Source organism: Rana temporaria, chromosome 1, assembly GCF_905171775.1.
Source record: "Rana temporaria chromosome 1, aRanTem1.1, whole genome shotgun sequence".
Classification (NCBI taxonomy): domain Eukaryota; kingdom Metazoa; phylum Chordata; class Amphibia; order Anura; family Ranidae; genus Rana; species Rana temporaria.
Window position 1 is genome coordinate 16,480,882 of NC_053489.1, and position 21,142 is coordinate 16,502,023.

Consider the following 21,142-nt stretch of genomic DNA (forward strand, 5'->3'; position numbering starts at 1 on the left):
AAATATTTTTTTTTCAGCACTGCACATGTTTAGCCAAACTGTGTAAACAACACAGATAACTTCTGATACATTTGTGACGATGTTACATTTGCACCCCAAAAGTGACAGCAGTGGTAAATCAGGGGATCAGGACAAGAGTCGGGCCCCTCATTGTTTTTGCATTACATGTGCAACTTATCTGAGTCATTGGCTAAACAAGTAAAACAAGTTCATGTCTTTCCCAGTCCCAATGGTGTGGAGGAACCCACCAATCATAGTAGTGACTGATATTTTTTCATGGTTCCCCCAATTGTAAAAGAGATCTAAAAAGAATATCCAAACATGGGCTAGCACAAAGGTATGTAAATACTAAATAATAAATAAATAATTAAATACATAAATAAAAAACATAACACCAAATATAATCCAACACCTTTATTAGTGGTATAAATCGGCCACGGTGCTATCCATAAACGGGGGGTTACAACTTTAATAAAATAATAAATAAATAAATAATTAAATATATAAATAATTAAATAAGCCATCTTGGCTAAGATATGTTTTAACAGGAATTAAATGGTGTCCATCCAGCAAAGCTGGACGACTATTCCCCTAAGGATAACCTCGTGACTTAGGAAGAAAATAGGGGCGGGAGGGTGGGCGCTGCTCCTCTGACTGGAGCTGACTGAAAAAGCCGCCGCGCTTGGATCCTTATATAGCCTCACAGCGCGGGAGGCTCGGCGGTCTTCTGGCCAATCAGCAGCTCCTCTCGTCGGCCAATCACAAGGCTGTTGCTGCCCGCGGATGGCTTGTAAATCTGCAATACAAAACACACAACAGGGATACTGTCCTTTCTTCTCCCTTTGAGCTCGCCCACGTTGGTCCAGCTTATTGCTGTGACCTGTCATGGGCTAGCACAAAGGTATGTAAATACTAAATAATAAATAAATAATTAAATACATAAATAAAAAACATAACACCAAATATAATCCAACACCTTTATTAGTGGTATAAATCGGCCACGGTGCTATCCATAAACGGGGGGTTACAACTTTAATAAAATAATAAATAAATAAATAATTAAATATATAAATAATTAAATAAGCCAAATAAGATATGTTTTAACAGGAATTAAATGGTGTCCATCCAGCAAAGCTGGACGACTATTCCCCACCGGCCGAGACCCGCAGAGCATCTGCCGGTTGAGGCCCCCCCAACACCGTGGCTGATTCAATCAAACTTTGCAGGCCCATGTTGAAAATATCTAGGCCTATTGGAGACAAATGCACCTTATCCTTTCTAAACAGACCTGGGATAAAGCCCTCTAACTCTGAATGGCGGAAGGACACTCCGCCAGCCGTGGTCAAAAAACTGTGCATAGTTCTATTTAGTCTCCTCCGAATCCTGTCCAAATAGAACAGACCACTCAGAGGAGACCACAGCAACCTAGGAATCATCTCTGAAAATGCCAAAACCGCAGAGGGAAACATGAGCTTTATCAGATTAAGGTCCCTCTTCATTTCGCACAAAAGGTCCCATGTCCCGAATTTGCCAAGGTCATTAGCGCCGGCATGCATAACTAAAATTTGAGGGGAAGGCCAAATAGTAGACAAATAGGACAAATGATCCCTGACTTGGCGCCAACGAAGGCCCCTAACACCTGACCATAGAACTAAAAAGGAATTAGAGTCGAGACCTAGATTGGTTGAATAGGATCTGGACTCCGAATGCTTGGCGGCCCAAAACACGTATGAGTGGCCTATAACCCACACCACTTTCTTGGCTCGATCTGAAAGAGAAAAATTACAATGTTAACAGTTCCGGACGTACATACAATTTGTATCTAGAACTATCCCATCGACCAATATGTTTTAATCTATCCTCTGAAAGGCCCAGGGAGCTTGCTGTGGTGGCCGCCCCAATTCTAAAAGAGTGGGACGAAAAGCGAAAACCTGATAAATTCAACTGCTTGAGACAGGAGGAGAAAACCGCCGAAAATTGGAACCTAGTTAAAGGGGACAAATCATTATGGATGAAGAAAGAAGCAGTTGCCGAGGGCCTAACGAGCATGTATTCTCTCACGAGCCGCACTGGGCACAACGCTCCGATAGGAGAACTGGATAGCGAGAACCACCGGCCTCTACCGATAGGAAACGTCTTGGACCTACACAGGAAAATAAACAAACAATCATTTCTAACGCAGACGTGATCCGCTCTAAGGAAAGACAAGGAGCTTTTGTTAGCGGCAGTAAACTCGCCAACTCTGAGAGCTCCAAAGAAGGCGACCGAAAAAGCCGCCTTAAACAGAAGAGACTCAAACCTGGAAGCACATACCTTGTCGAGGGCACCAATGAGATCAACCAACAATGAGACCGAGATGGGACGCCTCACATCGCTAGAAGGCCTGGATCTTCTAAAACCTTTAAGGACTTGTGACACCTGAAAAAAGGAATTTAAAGCCGGCAGGCCTGCAAATTTCAAGAAAAAAGAGACTCCGGCCAATATCTTGCTCACTGATGCCGGACTCAGGCCTGACTGTATAAGGGATGATAAAAAGGTTAGCGCTACATAAGAAGTGACATTCAAAGGGTCCACACCGCCTTCATGACAAAAGGCACACCATCTTGACCATGAACTCGTGTAGTCTAGCCAAGTCTTGCTTGATACCGAATTCCTAAGATTGCGGAGGATTATTCCCATATTAAGCCCCAGAGGAAATCTGGGCAAGGGGTCCCCTGCTGCTCTGCCGACGGTGCCAACTCCCGAAATTTTTCCAGCTGTAGGCGAGATAAGGCATCGGCGATGTTATTATGTATGCCTGCTATGTGTTCAGCTTTTAGCCATATATTAAAACGCATACAGTGTAATACTAAAAACCGCAATAATTTAAGTACCGGTACAGACTTGGAAGATAACGAGTTCACTGCAAAGAAGACACCTTTATTATCCGTGTGCACAAGTATTCTTTTGTTTGAAAAGGAATCCTTCCAAATTACCACCGCTACTATGACTGGGAATAGTTCCAAGAGAACTAAATTCTGCAGAATTTCTTCTTGCAACCATCTTTCATGCCACCTGGCAGCACACCATCGTCCATTTAGAAAGGCACCAAAGCCCACTGACCCGGCGGCGTCCGTAAAAAATTCTAACTGACTGCTAGTTTCAAAATCCTGTTGCCACACTGTGGCACCATTGAAATTGCTTAAAAAAGCATCCCAAATCCTCAGATCCTCTTTAATACTTTTGGACAAACGGATGTGCGCATGTGGATTACTCAACCCCCGAATGGACAAAGAAAATCTGCGGGAGAACACCCTGGCCATGGGAATGACTCTGGCTGCAAAGGCAAACAGCCCCAGCAAAGACTGGGCTTCTCTCAGGAGAACTTTCCTCCTAGCCAGAAAAGAGACAATCAACAACCTCATTTTTTGTAATTTTTGAACAGGTAGTCTAAACTCCATGTTCACGGAATCTATCATTATGCCAAGGAACTCTATTGATGTGGTAGGGAAACAAGTCTTCTCGTGTGCCAGGGGCACACCAAAATCCTTGCAAATTTCGCAGAACGCCTGTAAGGCCTCCAAGCATTCGTCAGTTCCCTTAGTCCCGATGAAAAGGTAGTCATCCAAGTAGTGGAGGGAAGCCCCATGGGGGAATCTTGTGGACAAGACCCAGTGTAAGAAGGTGGAGAAAACTTCAAAATAGAAACAGGATAGGGAGAACCCCATGGGCATGCACTTGTCAAAGAAATATTCGCCATGGAAATGAAAACCTAGCGAATTAAAACCTTGCGGATGTACTGGGAGAAGGCGAAAAGCCGACTTGATATCCGCTTTTGCCATCAAGGAACCTTGTCCCATTTGCCGTAGCATTACCAGGGCTTCGTCAAAAGATGAGTAGCAAACTGGGGCAACCACATCTGCCACCTCGTCATTCAACGAGGATTTCGGAGGGTACGATAAGTGGTGGATCATTCTGTAAGTACCTGCTTCCTTCTTAGGGACTATCCCTAGCGGGGATAAACGGAAATTAACGAATGGGGGAACCGAGAAGGGGCCGGCAATCCTGCCCTCCACCAATTCCTTGGCGATTTTCTCTTGCACCACACTCTCATGCGTGCGAACCGAAAGTAAATTAGAAAATATTTTACAGCCTGACCCTTGGAAGGAAGGCACTAAAAAACCGTCCTTGAAACCGTTAATTAAGAGAGCCGCCCTCCTGCGGTCTGGGTAAAGCTCTAACCACGGGCGCATTCTTATTAGGCTCACTGGTGTCGATGCCCTTTCCATGCAATGACTGGTGAGCAGTTGCGGATGACTTGCGAAAACACCTGCAAGCTGGGTGAGTACCATTGCAATAGGAGCACTCATGTCTATACCTGCAATTCGCCAGATATTTGCACTGGCCTTCATTAAAGGCAAAGCAAAAACCTTTGCGCAGGGTATTCTGCGCCGGGTTGGATAATGGCCTAGGCGCGAACTGTGGTTTAGTGGGCAACATCAGGTTGAGCCACAAGCCCACGTCCTTTGACCCCCAATTAAGTGAAGGGTGGACCGCCAGCTTCTGCCGGAAGTTTTCATCATACACGAACCAAGCTGATCCGCCAAAATGGCGAAAAGCTTCAGCTATTATGTCGACATGCTGGAAAAGACCGGAACATTTTTCCGGAAACCGTTCCCCCAGCACTGCTGCATAGATGCAAAATGCTTGCAGCCAATTCTGAAATGTCTTTGGAATAGCTCTCCTCCTATCCTCCTCAGTCCTGTCACCAGATTGCTTCTCTGATTTAGCTAAGAATTCTTTGGAAGCGGGTAGCAGTGACAATAAATCCAGAAACTCACCCTTCCAGATCTTGTCTTTAACCGCTTTAGGCAGATGGAAACCTAGCGGGGACAGAACGCATGGAAGAGGTTCCTTAAATGAGGACTCGCCAACCGTTGCAGCTGACAACCTGAGAGGGACCGTGGGATTCACCATGTCAGGATGGTTGACACCTTTAACTGACATCAATTTTTTGGTATCCTGACTAGCAGGCATACACCAGTCCTGCCACACAGCACTGATGTCATCTGTACAATGTATGTCATCATTATCTATAACCTCTCTGTCAGAATGCAAACCATAATCAGCACCAGACACCTGTGCACACTGATAACTTTTAGCTGTCTTACCCCGCAGCTGCGGACTCTGCCCAGCACCAATATTCATTTGTGCCCCTGAGGAAAAATCCATCATATGTTGTATAGCATTCCCTGCACCAGACACCTGTGCCCTCTGTGTAGCCTCCCCAGCACCACTAGCATGTGCCCCTTTGAACTGATTTAAAACATTGGATAAGGAGTCTACTAACACAGCAAACTGTGACATTTCAGGTAACATACCTTTCCCATCTTCCAATGACTGCTCACTCGCCTCCACAGCTGATGGGGGAGAAGCGCTGCACCCCCTCTTCTGAGGTGCACCCTTTGTAACAGGCCTGCCAACCTTCCTCGGACCTGCTGGCTGAGGGGAGGCAGCTGCACTCTTGCCCTTTTTCTTTCTCAAGGGCTGTTTTCTAGTCCCGCTCCCAGAGGCAGCGGAGTCCGTCATTGGCAGTGAGGGAGTGGGCGCAGGGGAAGCTGGAACATTCTCCCCTTCCAGACACTGGCGCAGCCACTCCTCACCCCCCATGCCTTCTGCTTTCTCCAGCAGTCGGCATAAGAGTGCCTCACGGTCTCCTGTTGCGCGGCGCTTCATGACAGAAGCCATGCAGCGCTGCTCCTCTGACTGGAGCTGACTGAAAAAGCCGCCGCGCTTGGATCCTTATATAGCCTCACAGCGCGGGAGGCTCGGCGGTCTTCTGGCCAATCAGCAGCTCCTCTCGTCGGCCAATCACAAGGCTGTTGCTGCCCGCGGATGGCTTGTAAATCTGCAATACAAAACACACAACAGGGATACTGTCCTTTCTTCTCCCTTTGAGCTCGCCCACGTTGGTCCAGCTTATTGCTGTGACCTGTCATTCCCTCCGCACTGCGTCTTTTACCCCATGGTGTATAATCGCACATCCCCCTCATCATTTAGAATTATTTTGATGCAATTTTGACCTGAAGTTGTATCTTGGAAACTGGAGCCAATGAATACTCAGGACTTCGTTTTCCTTTATTAGTGACACAATTCTGGTAACATTTTGCTACTTTCATTTCATTTCATTTCTACTCTTTGTAGTCCAGTGTTATTGTAATATGTTTCTAATTCAAATTCTAATTCATTTGCAAATTTGTATAATTCATTTTGTTATAATTTATTTCCGATTAGCTGACATTTGTTATGATTGTGATTTGGAAATTCAGAGACATCCGAATCTCCAATTAATGAAAATTTTGTCTGAATTTTGATGGGTAAATAAATGAATTGCACATGTCTAGTGTCTACATGGAAGACTCTCCTCAGTGCAAAACACATAAAGGTTCTCTTGGAGTTCACAAAACAATCCCCTGAAGAAATCTCAGACTGTGAGGACCGAGATTCTCTCATCTGATGAAACCAAAATGGAAATGTTTGGCCTCAATTCTAAATGTTATGTCTGGAGGAAACCAAGCCGTGCTCATTACACATGTGTGATTTGTTTCGGTGTGAATACAAATTCTGACAAGTTTTTGGTTATTCAGAGATTTGGTTGTATCTGAATCTCTGAATAAAATTGTAACAAATAGTAACAAATTTAGTTTAAATTCATTAAATGTAATTTTGTTTATTCATTTTGTAATGAATTCCAACTTTCCAGAACGATTACATGTCGGAACAGTGGAAAAATGATCGACCGATTTAAATTCTGTGTGAAGAATAGCTGGTTGTTAAGCAGCGGGCACGGGAAGCCGGCCACCTCGTCCTTAACAACCGATGACTCATCATCTGTCAGCGGGCTTCCCCACCGACAGCTGAAATGTAAACAACAAAATGTCGTAAAAAGAAAAACGTTTTAAAAAATGGCGTGGGGTCCCCAAAAAAACATACCAGGCCCTTATCCGAGCATGCAGCCCAGCAGGTCAGGAAAGAGCAAGTACCACACCTCCTGAACCATACCAGACCACATGCCCTCAATATGGGGGGTGCTTTGGGGTGGGGGGTGCTCTGTTTTTGTCCCAATATAATCTAACATCAGGAAGCAATTCATCCTTAATTTCCTAATAGAAGCAATGTAGCCATTAATCAGGGCTCAGCACTCTGCTCTCCCCTCTTCCTGTGTACCTGATCTGTGTTTACATTAGAGATTAGAAGTCTGGCAGGCTGTCAAGCATGGAAGGTGGATCAGAATGAAACTGCTGGAAACATTGAAGATTAATTACTCCACAGTGTCTGCACCTACAGAGATGACTAGGAGCTTATCTGAACATCCTGCGCCCATTCACTAGAATTAAGTGGGTATGGGCCCCACGACATACTGATCAACACTGAAAAAGTATGAATCTAATTTTGTGAAAGAGACAAGGAAGGAATCCAGCAGCACAATGAGATATAAGTAGAAATGTTCACAGAAATAATATTCAGATATGCAAATTCATCAGGAAATTACATTCATCAGATATGTGTAACTGCTTAAGACCGCCCCAAATACATATACTGCAGCAGGGCGGCCCTTAAACGCAAAACCACATAACTGTACATTAATTTTGTCTTTAGGCCTCGGGTGTGTGCGCGCCGCCATAGACCTGCTCCCCTGTGATTGGACACAGCGGGAGCCAATCAGCGGGTATGGCAAAAATTCTGAGAGAGACAGAACGACAGTCTGCCTATGTAAACAAGGCAGACTGCCGTTCTGTTAGTAAGGAAGACATAGATTTTGTGAGAGACACAGATCTCTGTCTTTGTACAGTTAAACCATCCCCCACACAGTAAAAAAAACACTCCCAGAGAACACATTTAACCCTTTGCTCCCCCCTGATGTTAACTCCTTTCCTGCCAGTGTCATTAGTACAGTGACAGTGCATTGTTTTATCACTGATCACTGTATTGGTGTCACTGGTCTCCAAAAAGTGTCAATTAATGTCAGATTTTTTTCTGCCGCAATGTCGCAGTCCCGCTAATAATCGCTGATTGCCACCATTACAAGTGAAAAAAAGATTCCATAAATCCATCCCATAGTTTGTAGACACTATAAAGTTTGTGCAAACCAATCAATATATGGTTATTGGGATTAATTACCAAAAACAGAATACATGTTGGCCTAAATTGATGAAGACATTTGATTGTATAATCAATTTTTTTTTGGATGTGTTTATAGAAGAATGTAAAAATATATATACTTTTCAGAATTATTGGTTTTTTTAGCGAAAAAAATAAAAACTGCAGAGGTGATCAAATATCACCAAAAGAAAGTTCTATTTGTGGGGGAAAAATAGGAAACATTTTTTTATTTGGGTACAGTGTCGCACGACCTCACAATTGTCAGCTAAAGAAACACAGTGCAGTATTGCAAAAAATTGGCTGTTTAGGAAGGGAGGTGAACCTTCCAGAGCTGAAGTGGTTAATGGCCAAATATGTGTAGTCACCTGACCCTCACACCTATATGGGCTGATCTGTGACAGTGACAAGTGACAGTGAGGAGCGGAGGGTGAGAACTAGAATGGAGTTCCACATTCCGGCTACAAAACTGAGTTGGAGGGTCACATGTCAAGGCCTGGCGATCCGTATTCCGCCCGTGGGCCTTGTGTTTGATATTTGTGCTGTAGAGGGATGAATGATAATAGATAGAAGACTGAAGCTGTTTCTGTTACTGCTGGTACTGGATTGCACTTGTACTGGCTGGTGATCTGGAATCTTTCTTTTCTATCACTCTCCAATCAGTGTGTGAGGGCAAAGTGATATCTTCAGGTGTTGGTTACATTGTGTGAGGCTTTGATTGGTCACGGCATTTTATTTGTGATCAGCACTGTCCAATGGACAATGCAGTGACAGTACTTTGCTTGTGCATGCTGGGGAGCATGTAAGAGCAAGAAAAAAATGAAGCTCTAAAATATCATTCAATCCTGTGACATCCACCTTCCACCCACTTATGTACAATAGGCAGACAGAAGGCAGTCAATGTCCCCAAAAATCATAATTCTGATGATGATGTCATTCATAATGATGATGATGGAAACAATATGACTGAATTTGTTTAATCTGATCTACAGCATTATACATTGAATCAATGTGTTACATTTACATCATTCTCTTCCCCAGCATTGTCCCTCTTGTGTTCAGTTCAGGTTTGAAAAGTAAAATGTAGAGTTTTGGAGAAAACATACACAATAATATTCCAGCACTGGAGGTCAGTATGGCGAATACCTCCACAGCCACCATGTATTTCCCTCTGGTGCTCAGATAGGCCGGGATCATGGCAATCCAGACACTGCAGAACACCAGCATGCTGAAGGTGATGTACTTGGCCTCATTAAAACTGTCCGGTAATGTCCTCACCATGAAAGCCAGAAGAAAACTCACAGCTGCCAGAAACCCCATATAACCCAACATAGAGTAGAAGCCGATAACTGACCCTTCATTACACTGAATGAGGATCTTCCCAGGATAGGAGTCCATGTCATACTCCTGAAATGGTGGAGAGATGGACAACCAGAGAATGCAATTCATAACCTGAATGGATGAGCAGAATAACATGACTGTATTGGGAAGTTTGACTCCCACCCATTTTCTACAAGAGCTTCCAGGTCTAATGGCTTTAAAAGCAATGAAGACCATGATGGTTTTGGCGAGGATAGAAGATGCTGAGATGGTGAAGGGAACTCCAAAAGTGACTTGTTGCATCATACAGGTAATATCCACAGGACGGCCAAGGAACAGGAATACAGAAAGGAAGCTCAGTATGAGGGAGAGGAGCAGAATGAAGCTGAGGTTCCGGTTATTGGCTCTGACTATGGGAGTGCTCCGAAACCAAACAAATAGTCCAAGTATAAGGAGAGATGTTGTAGCAAATATGACTGAAGTTATAGAAAAAAATAAAACTAGAATGTCCTCCTTGTATGATAAATACTCATTGACCTTGTCAATACAAATAGTTTTAGCTTTGTTAGGCCATTCATTTTCAGGACACTTCTTGCAGAGTTCACTGTCTGTAGAGTAAAAAGAAGTGAAAATAACATTAGGCACGGTAGCTATTTCACAGTATTAAAAACATTTTTCTGTATTTTTCCATAACCATTTGACCTCCAGAAGATTTAACCCCTTCATGACCTGGCCATTTTTCATTCACCTCTGCATTTTGTGTGCTATAAACAAAAAAAGACCAACAATCTTGAAAATATAAAATAAAAATGTACTTTCTGCTATAAAACACATTCAATGGGGCGCATGCGCAGCGCAAAGCTGGACGGTCACAACTGAGAAGAGCTCTGAGCACAGCGGGGACTTCAGCGCCTTCCCTGGGGCTATTTACTGTGATACACGCACCCAATCCTACCTGCACCCCCGGGGGAATGAGCGGTGCATGCCGTCCTCCAAGTCTCGTTGCAGGAAACCAGCGCAAAAGACCCTCACAAACTACCTCCTTAGAGTCTTGGAGATGGCTGGGAAGCCTCAAGACGGCGCTGGGTCACAACGTGCTCAGACCTCTGCACACACCCTGGCGGCCTCCCCTGCACACTCGTCTGTTGAAAGTGAGTACAATCTGCAGCTCACTAAGGCAGACCTTGAGGACAGCCTAGCAGCCATGTATACAAAGCTGGCTGAAAATTTTCAGACTGAGCTCCACAAATCAACTAACACTCTGCAGCAGGAGATGGCTGTTCTGGGCGGCAGAACGGATCTTTTGGAAACAAAGCACGATGAGCTGCAACTAGCTTATTCTGACCTCCGCAGGGATCATGATTCTCTCACTGAATCTGTGTCCCAGCTCCAGTCCCATTTAGAGGACTTGGACAACAGAAACAGGAGGAGCAATTTGAGGATCAGAGAGGGTCCCAGAGGCGGTCACAGAGCTTATCCGTGCCATACACAAGTTGTTCCAGTCCCTAATTCCTGCTTCTCCTGTGGATGCTTTTGCTTGTGATAGGATTCATACAGCCCTTTGCCTTAACCCCCAGTGGATAAACCACCCAGGGACATAGTCCTATGCCTTAAGGACTACCTGGTGAAGGAAGAGATCCTAAGGGCTTCCCGCAATACCCTCAATATTGTGATGGATGGTACCAGGATTCAAATTTTTCCGGATATTTCCCTGGCCACTTTGGATAAGCAATGCAGATTTAAGAAGATCACCACACCTCTCCAAGAGGCTAGAATCAGGTACAGATGGGGATTTCCTTTTAAACTCCAGGTCCAAGAGGGGAAGGAACACCTCATCAAGCTTGGGCTCATGGCAAAAGAGGATCTGCCTAGTATGCCTTCCACCCCCCGACCGTATGCCATCTGGTCCACCCCATCCTCGCAGAGAGACCGCAGAAGACAGAGGCAGGATCTCAGGGAGCGCTTGAATTGATCGGATACTTCTTCCTGCTTATCCCGGACCCACCACGTGTTTTCCCTCTTCTGGATGAGGATCTTTCCCTGACGGCTGAGGAGAACTGACATTATTTACAGGGGGGAGGTGTTCGCGGGTTTGAATCCTTCCTGCATCAGGGTCTCCTCCCTCCCCCCTGGAAATCAGCTTACTCCTCTTTGCACCATTTTTCACCCCAACTGTTTCCCGCTGTGCTGACGTACAGCGGTGCCCATTTGGTTGCCCCCCCACTCTTGTGGATACCCTCAAGACAGAGGAAGAGAAGTTTGAAGATACTCTAAGTTTGCCTCATTCTTTTCTTTTTTTTTCTTTCTTTGTCATTTTTGTCCTCCAACGGGTTGCCAAGAGTGTTGGACAGTTACATAGTTACATAGTTAGTCAGGTTGAAAAAAGACACAAGTCCATCCAGTTCAACCACAAAAAAATAAACAAACAAAATAAAAAACACAATACAATCCCATACACCCAACTCCATACCCACAGTTGATCCAGAGGAAGGCAAAAAACCCCACCAGAGCATGATCCAATTTGCTACAGCAGGGGGAAAAATTCCCTCCTGATCCCCCGAGAGGCAATCGGATTTACCCTGGATCAACTTTACCTACAAATCTTAGTACTCAGTTATTTTATGTACATTTAGGAAAGAATCCAGGCCTTTCTTAAAGCAATCTACTGAGCTGGCCAGAACCACCTCTGGAGGGAGTCTGTTCCACATTTTCACAGCTCTTACTGTGAAAAAACCTTTCCGTATTTGGAGGTGAAATCTCTTTTCCTCTAAACGTAAAGAGTGCCCCATTGTCCTCAGTGTTGACCGTAAAGTGAATAACTCAACACCAAGTACACTGTATGGACCCTTTATATATTTGTACATGTTGATCATATCCCCCCTAATTCTCCTCTTCTCAAGAGTGAATAGATTTAGTTCTTCTAATCTTTCCTCATAGCTGAGCTCCTCCATGCCTCTTATCAGTTTGGTTGCCCTTCTCTGCACTTTCTCCAGTTCTCCGATATCCTTTTTGAGAACTGGTGCCCAAAACTGAACTGCATATTCCAGATGAGGTCTTACTAATGATTTGTACAGGGGCAAAATTATATCTCTGTCTCTGGAGTCCATACCTCTCTTAATACAAGAAAGGACTTTGCTCGCTTTGGAAACCGCAGCTTGGCATTGCATGCCATTATTGAGCTTATGATCAACTAAAACCCCCAGATCCTTCTCCACTACAGATCCCCCCAGTTGTACTCCCCCTAGCATGTATGATGCATGCATATTCTTAGTCCCTAAGTGCATAACTTTACATTTATCAACATTAAACCTCATCTGCCACTCAGTCGCCCAATTAGACAGAGCATTGAGGTCGGCTTGTAAATTGGCGACATCCTGCAAGGACGTTATTCCACTGCATAGCTTGGTGTCATCTGCAAAGACAGAAATGTTACTTTTGATCTCAGACCCAATATCATTTATAAATATATTGAAAAGTAAGGGTCCCAGCACTGAACCTTGGGGTACACCACTGATAACCTTGGACCATTCAGAGTAAGAATCATTAACCACGACTCTCTGAATTCTGTCTTTCAGCCAGTTTTCTATCCATTTACAAACTGATATATCCAATCCTGTAGACCTTACCTTACACATGAGCCGTGTGTGCGGAACTGTATCGAACGCTTTTGCAAAATCCAAATTTATCACGTCCACAGCCACCCCTCTGTCCAAGGTTTTACTTACCTCTTCATAAAAGGAAATCAGGTTTGTCTGACAACTTCTGTCTTTCATGAATCCATGTTGTCTGCTGCTTAAATAGTTTTTTTCCAGCAAGAACTCATCCATGTGGTCTTTTATTAAACGTTCCAGTATCTTCCCAACTATAGAAGTTAGACTAACAGGTTTATAGTTACTTGGTAAAGACTTTGTTCCCTTTTTAAATACAGGCACCACATTGGCTCTATGCCAATCCAGTGGTACTATTCCTGTCATTAATAAGTCCCTAAATATTAGATACAGTGGCTTTGAAATGACAGAGCTCAACTCACCTAGGATCCGTGGATGGATGCCATCAGGTCCAGGTGCTTTATCCACCTTTATTCTGTCTAAATATTTCTGGACCATATCACTTTTGAGCCATTTGGATCATTTGAGGCTGTGTCACTCCCACCCCCATTTTGGACATGAGCTCCTCCCCCTTGCTCCATTGTATACACAGAGCTGAAGAAAGCATTTAATAAATTTGCCTTCTCTTTGTCCCCAGTCACCCACTCTAAATTATTTTGTAAGGGGCCTACATGCTCAGACTTCACCTTTTTACTATTAATACATTTAAATATTTTTTTGGGGTTTGTCCTACTATCTTTTGCAATCTGTCGTTCATTTTGAATTTTTGCATCCTTGATTTCCATTTTACATATTCTGTTATATTCTTTGTAACATTTAAACAACACTAGTGTTCCTTCATTTTTTTATTTTTTAAAAGCTACTTTCTTATTGTTTATAGCTTTTTTAACTTTGACCGTGAGCCACATAGGTTTTATTTTTAGCCTTTTAAACGTATTGCCCATGGGAACATACTTTGCAGTGAGGTTCCACACAGTCTTTTTGAAGAATTCCCATTTCTGTTCTGTGTTCATCGGTGCCAATAGTCCCTCCCAGTCCAAGTCCTGGAGAGCAGCCCTCATCCTTGGAAAATTTGCTCTCTTAAAATTTAGTGTTTTAATATTTCCTGTATGTATTTCTTGCTTATAGTTAACATTAAATTAAATCATGTTATGATCACTGCTACCCAGGTGTTCCTTTATCTGAACATTAGTAATAAGATCTGCATGGTTTGAGATTATCAGGTCCAACAGAGCATTATTCCTAGTTGGGGCCTCAATAAACTGCACCATAAAATTGTCCTGCAATAGGTTTTTAAATTGTTGTCCTTTAACTGTCCCAGAAGTGCCATTAATCCAGTCAAATTCTGGGTAGTTAAAATCCCCCATTATAATCACCGTCCCAGCCCTTGCAGCCCTTTCCATCTGTGCAAGGAGCTGAGTCTCCACCTCCTCATTAACATTGGGTGGTTTATAACAAACTCCAATGATTAATTTTGAACTACGCACATCTGTATGCAGTTCCACCCATAATGCTTCAGCCTCATCACACTCTCCATCAACCAGGTTCTCTTTCACGCTTGCTTTGAGGTCACTTCTTACATAGAGACAGACCCCTCCACATTTCCTTTTTACCCTGTCTTTCCGAAAGAGAGCATAGCCAGGAATATTAATAGCCCAGTCATGTGAGGATTGAAGCCAAGTTTCAGCAATACCGATTACATCATAGCTATCCTCATGCACCAGAGCTTCCAACTCACCTGTTCAGTCCTATTGGTCAGGAAGTTTAACGCCTGACAGGTTACTACCTTTGCCTATTGTTGGGATGGTCTTTCCCCTCCCGACCCCACTAGTTTTCATGTCATTTGTTTTCTTTTACTGTTTTATTGCTTTAGGTTGCAGGACTCTTTTTGCAGATGTCGCAAATCGTGATGTGTTTGGTATGATTGCCTTTATGGCTTATGCTAGACCCTTTAACATATTGGTATATGCTCGTCTACAGACCTTCCTGATTGTCCCCACCATACCGGGGTGCGGGACACCGGTAGCCTACTCCTTGGGACTCCCCCCCAATTATATATGGACATATCTGTCTTACAAATTTAAAATGGGCATTAAATTAATCTCCCATACCGTTAGGGGGTTTAATTCACCTCAAAAGAGAAAAAAAGCATTTTCCTTCTACAAGCGCCTGTGGGCAGACATCATTCTATTACAGGAGACTCACTTCTCCGAAAATAACCATATTTTGATAGATCTTTTGGCCCGGGATATTTTATAACATTTGGGGCTAGGTCCCGAGGAGTGGCAATATTTATTAAAAAAAGTTTGATGTTTGAAGTTGAGAATATCTATAAAAGATCCAGCTAGTAGATTTATTGTCATGCAGGGCTCCTTACAAGGGAAGAGGGTCATGATAGCTAATGGTCATGATAGATAATGTTTTATGCCCCTAATGATTCCCAAGCAACCTTCTTTAAGAATTCTTTTTGGATCTTAGACAAATACAGTTCTCCGCACTTGTTGCTGGGAGGGGACTTCAATTTGGTGGCGCACTCTGCTCTTGACAGGAGCAGGGTTGGCAGCGCCTCTAATGCGTTCCCCAAAACTTTAAAGACACTGTTGCACTCACATAATCTAGTGGACTCCTGGAGGGCTCACAATGTAGGTGCCCATGAGCAGTGTTATAAGTAACAGCGTTTAAATAAACGCCGTTACCTAACAATGGGCCTCTATCAGATTACTCTTCCCCTCTCGGCAACGCCGTTCCCATTACTTGGGCGGCGTTACCAAAATTACATCTACCACGGCGTGCGGGGGGGCAGAGGGGGTCATGTGGCCACAGGCTGGCCTGTGATTCGGTCACGGCCGGTCATGTGGCCACAGGCCTGACCTGGCCTGTGATTCGGTCACGGCCGGTCATGTGGCCACAGGCCTGAACTGGCCTGTGATTCGGTCACGGCCAGTCATGTGGCCACAGAGCTGGCCTGGATGTGATGATCGCGGCTGCTCCGCCCCCTCGCCTCACCTCACTGTGTGGATGCCCTGGCGCCGCTGCTATTACATGTAATAGCAGATCACAGCTGGCCGCCCCCTCCCATCCTCTCCGCGGCTCCCCCTTTTGCTGCTGACACTGAGAGAAAGTAAGTGCCAGCACCACTAATCTCCACCTGCCTCTGTATAACTCCCATACCATCCCTGCCTGTGTATAACACCCATACCCCCTCCCTACCACCCCTGCCTGGGTGTCTAACCCCCCTTCCTACCACCCCTGCCTGTGTATAACCCCCCTTCCTACCACCCCTGCCTGTGTCTAAACTCCTTCCTACCACCCCTGCCTGTGTCTAACCCCCCTACCTACCACCCCTGCCTGTGTGTCTAACCCCCCTTCCTACCACCCCTGCCTGTGTCTAACCCCCCTTCCTACCACCCCTGCCTGTGTGTCTAACCCCCCTTTCTACCACCCCTGCCTGTGTCTAACCCCCCTTCCTACCACCCCTGCCTGTGTCTAACCCCCCTTCCTACCACCCCTGCCTGTGTGTCTAACCCCCCTTCCTACCACCCCTGCCTGTGTCTAACCCACCTTCCTACCACCCCTGCCTGTGTCTAACCCCCCTTCCTACCACCCCTGCCTGTGTCTAACCCCCCTTCCTACCACCCCTGCCTGTGTCTAACCCCCCTTCCTACCACCCCTGCCTGTGTCTAACCCCCCTTCCTACCACCCCTGCCTGTGTGTCTAACCCCCCTTCCTACCACCCCTGCCTGTGTCTAACCCCCTTCCTACCACCCCTGCCTGTGTCTAACCCCCCTTCCTACCACCCCTGCCTGTGTCTAAACACCCATACCATCCCTTCCCGAGTCTAAACCCCCCAACCACCCCTGCTGCCTTTTTTAGAGGGAGGGGCAACACTTCATTCCTGGGCCCAGGCAGCACAATGTCTTGGGCCGGCCCTGCTGTCGCATGCATGCGCCTGGAGTCTCCCGCCCGCCTGTCATGAGAGAGTCAGCTCAGCCGCCGACATCTCCCCCGCGGAGGATCAAAGAGACTCAGCTCAGCACCGACCGTGGCCCTGCGACGTGGTGAGACTCAGACTGCAGCGCAGGTGAGGACCAGCATGTGTGGACTGGATTGGAAGTGTCTGGGACTGGGGGGGGGGGGAGCGGCCTAGTCTGGGGCTGGGGCTGGGCTGGACATGTGGAGGTGGAATATGATATTGTACAGTATTGCATTTGCTGGGCATGTGGAGGTGATGGTGAATCATCATCATCACCTCCACATGCCCAGCAAATGCAATACTGTACAATATCATCATCATCACCTCCACATGCCCAGCAAATGCAATACTGTACAATATCATCATCATCACCTCCACATGCCCAGCAAATGCAATACTGTACAATATCATCATCACCTCCACATGCCCAGCAAATGCAATACTGTACAATATCATCATTGATGCATGTGGAGGTGATGATGATGATATTGTACACACAGTTACTTTGCTGAGTAACTAATTACTTTGCCAATGTAGTAACTGAGTCACTAACTCAATTACCGTATTTTCCGGCGTATAAGACGACCCGGCGTATAAGACGACCCCCTAATTTTCCAGGAAAATTTTTGATTTTGGGATATACTCACTGTATAAGACTACCCCTTCCTACAAGTCTTTCTGGAAGCTGAGGGGGAGCCAGAACCGCTGACAGAAACAGGCTTTTTCAAATCTCACTGTGCCATTACATTACATTCCTCACTGTGCCATTACATTACATGCCCAGACTGTGCCACTGTGCCATTACATGCCCCCACATTGCCATCACTTGCCCCTCACATTGCCATTGTGCCATTACATGCCCCCACATTGCCATCACTTGCCCCTCACATTGCCATTGTGCCATTACATGCCCCCACATTGCCATCACTTGCCCCTCACATTGCCATTGTGCCATTACATGCCCCCACATTGCCATCACTTTCCCCCACTGTGCCTGCACTTGTTGCCCCCCCCAGTGCAATAACACTCACTTTTTTCCCCAGAGCTGACAGTCTCCATACGGCGATCGCGAGCGTGTGTTGATTTCAAAGCCGCGCCTTCACTGCAGAGTGTTCTGTGATAGGAGGAACAAAAATCTTCCCAGCAGAGCCTCTGTTATGTTTTCCGCCTATCACGGACGTCTTCTCATCTCGTCCGAGGATGAGAAGGCATCTGTGATAGGAGGAACAAAGAACAGAGGCGCTGCTGGGAAGATTTTTGTTCCTCCTATCACAGAACACTCTGCAGTGAAGGCGCGGCTTTGAAATCAACACACGCTCGCGATCGCCGTATGGAGACTGTCAGCTCTGGGGAAAAAAAGTGAGTGCTGAGACTGTACCCGGCGTATAAGACGACCCCCGACTTTGGATGCATGTTTTTGCATCCAGAAAGTCGTCTTATACGCCGGAAAATACGGTACTTTTTTCAGACAAGTAATTTACAAGCCTCCCCTACAGCCCAGCCGAATGACGCAGCGCGGGCCACCCGTCATGTGACCCCACCCCTCTGACGCAAGGGGAATGTCTGGGCTTTCCCAGTGACGTAGCAGAGTGTGCGTCAGAGGGGGGTGGGGTCACATGACGGGTGGCCCCGCCTCCGCTATATAAGAAATGTCAAAACTCTGGCCGCGTCATTCGGCTGGGATGTTTCCAGCGGAGAGAGAAGGCCGGCGGTACTGCTCTGGATGGATGGATTTCTCATCGCTGGACCGGAAAGATCACCCATCGCTGGATACAGACAACGTTGGACCGGGGAGCCGGATCGAGAGTGGATTTTTTTTTTAATTAATAAAGGACTTTTTTCTACGGTGTGTGTGTGTTTTTTTTACAAGAATTTACACTTCCTTCATGAAATGGTAGGGGTACAGTGTACCCCATTACCAATTCACATAGGGGGTGGGCCAGGATCTGGGGGTCCCCTTTGTTAAAGGGGTCTTCCAGATTCTGATAAGCCCGCAGACCCCCACATCCGGCCGGGCAAGGGTTGTGGGGATGAGGCCCTTGTACCCATCAACATGGGGACATCCTCCCCATGTTGAGGGCATGTGGCCTGGTACGGTTCAGGCGAGGGAGGGCTGCACTCTGTCCCCCCCTCTTTTCTGCGGCTAGCCAGGTTAACGTGCTCGGATAAGGGGTCTGTTGTGGCTTTTTGGGGGAACTCCACGCCATTTTTTTTTAAATTTAGGGGGGAATTCCCCTTAAAATCAACACCAGACCTGAAGGGTCTGGAATGGATATTTGGGGGGAACCACACATATTTTTTTTTTAAATTGATGGCGGGGTTCCCCTTAATATCCATTCCAGACCTGAAGGGCCTGGTAATTGAATTTGGGGGGGACCCCCACACAATTTTTTTTTTTTATTAATGAATCCTCTCTGAATTGCCGAAGCCGACAATTAATTATAGCCGCAAAGCCGACAATTCATTATAGCCGCAAAGCCGGTTTTAAATTACTTTTTTTCCTTTCAGAAATGACACTTTGTGCAGTGCCATTACATAGCCGTACTCCGAACCCGAACCTGAACTTTCAGCAAATTATTTGGGTTCGGGTTCGGGTCCAAAAAAAACAAAATTCGGTACGAACCCGAACTTCACAGTTCGGGTTCGCTCAACCCTACTCATCAGTAATCATTAATTTCATACAATTTAGGGAGATGTTCAGCCTTCAAAGTGTAAAGTGTGTACAGAATGGGGTAGATTCACGTACAGCGGCGCATATTACCGCCGGGCGTAGCGTATCTAAGATACACTACGCCGCCGTAACTTACTTTTTTTTTTTCGAATCCTCAAAGAATTTGCGCCATAAGTTACAGCGGCGTAGTGTATCTTTGGAGTCGTAAGGGCGCGGAATTCAAATGGATGTGATGGGGGCGTGTTTTATACGTTGTGACCCGACGTAAACAACGTTTTTTTTAACGCCGCATGCGCCGTCCGTGGGGGTATCCCAGTGCGCATGCTCCAAATAAAACCGGAACAAGCCAATGCTTACGACGGTGACGTGATTCTACGCAAATCCCTATTCGCTAACGACTTACGCAAACGATGTAAAAAATTCAAAAGGCGAGGCGGGAACGACGTCCATACATAACATTGGTACGCCTCATATAGCAGGGGTAACTATACGCCAGAAAAAGCCGAACGCAAACGTTGTAAAAAAATGCGCCGGCTGGACGTACGTCCGTGGATCGCCGTAACTAGCTCATTTGCATACTCGACGCGGAAATCAACGGAAATACCACCTAGCGGCCGCCGAAAAAATGCACCTGAGATCCGACGGCGTACTAAGACGTACGCCTGTCGGATCGATCCCAGATGCCGTCGTATCTTGTTTTGTGGATACAAAACAAAGATACAACGCGGGAACTTTGAAATTACGCGGCGTATCAATACATACGCCGGCGTAATTCTTTCGTGAATCTCACCCAATCACTTTAAAGGACTTTAAATGTTTATTTTTCTAATTCAATATCAGAATTTATACTTATAGAAATATAAAACTTACCAAATTGGTTTGATATTTCTCCTTCTGAACACGGAGCACAATTATAACAACATGGGTGATATCCTTCTCTTACAGATTTTCTGAACCCCGGAAGACATTCCTCGGAGCATTGACCTCTTGGGACCTGAGATAATATAGAGCTATATGATCTATTCAAGAGCAAAAGTACAGATATAATAGTGTAGGGAAGCCGAGCTTCTGATGTTTACAATGATGCAGCATGTACAGTATACCTTGGTGGAAACACATGGACCATTCCAGAAGGTGGCCCTTCAATAGTCTGGATACCACAGAATATGTTCTGAACCAGAAGACAGAAATAGACATCTAGGAGTGCTAGCAGAATCCTTTCATTAGAAAGGTTACAGCAACAAAACTATCAGTACAAACATAAACACTCAAAAATATGTATATGTGCTAAACATCTAGGGCCAGATCCACATACAATTGCACTTGCGCCGCGTATCAGAGATACGCTACGCCGCCGTACCTTACCTGGCGGAATTTCGAATCCACAACAATTTTGCACCGTAAGTTACGGCGGCGTGGTGTATTTCTGGC

At 45.5% G+C, this 21,142-nt stretch overlaps 1 protein-coding gene across 1 annotated transcript; it reads right to left on the reverse strand.

Annotated features, from left to right (window-relative positions):
- Nucleotides 1-9,102: 9,102 nt before the first annotated feature.
- LOC120922118 (vomeronasal type-2 receptor 26-like) lies at nucleotides 9,103-15,460 on the reverse strand. The gene is made up of 2 exons (XM_040334702.1): nucleotides 15,445-15,460; nucleotides 9,103-10,109 (listed from the first exon to the last, which is right to left on the reverse strand). The coding sequence occupies exons 1-2, from the start codon at nucleotides 15,458-15,460 to the stop codon at nucleotides 9,160-9,162; spliced, it is 966 nt and encodes a 321-aa protein (XP_040190636.1). The 3' UTR covers nucleotides 9,103-9,159.
- Between the last annotated feature and the right edge of the window lie 5,682 nt (nucleotides 15,461-21,142).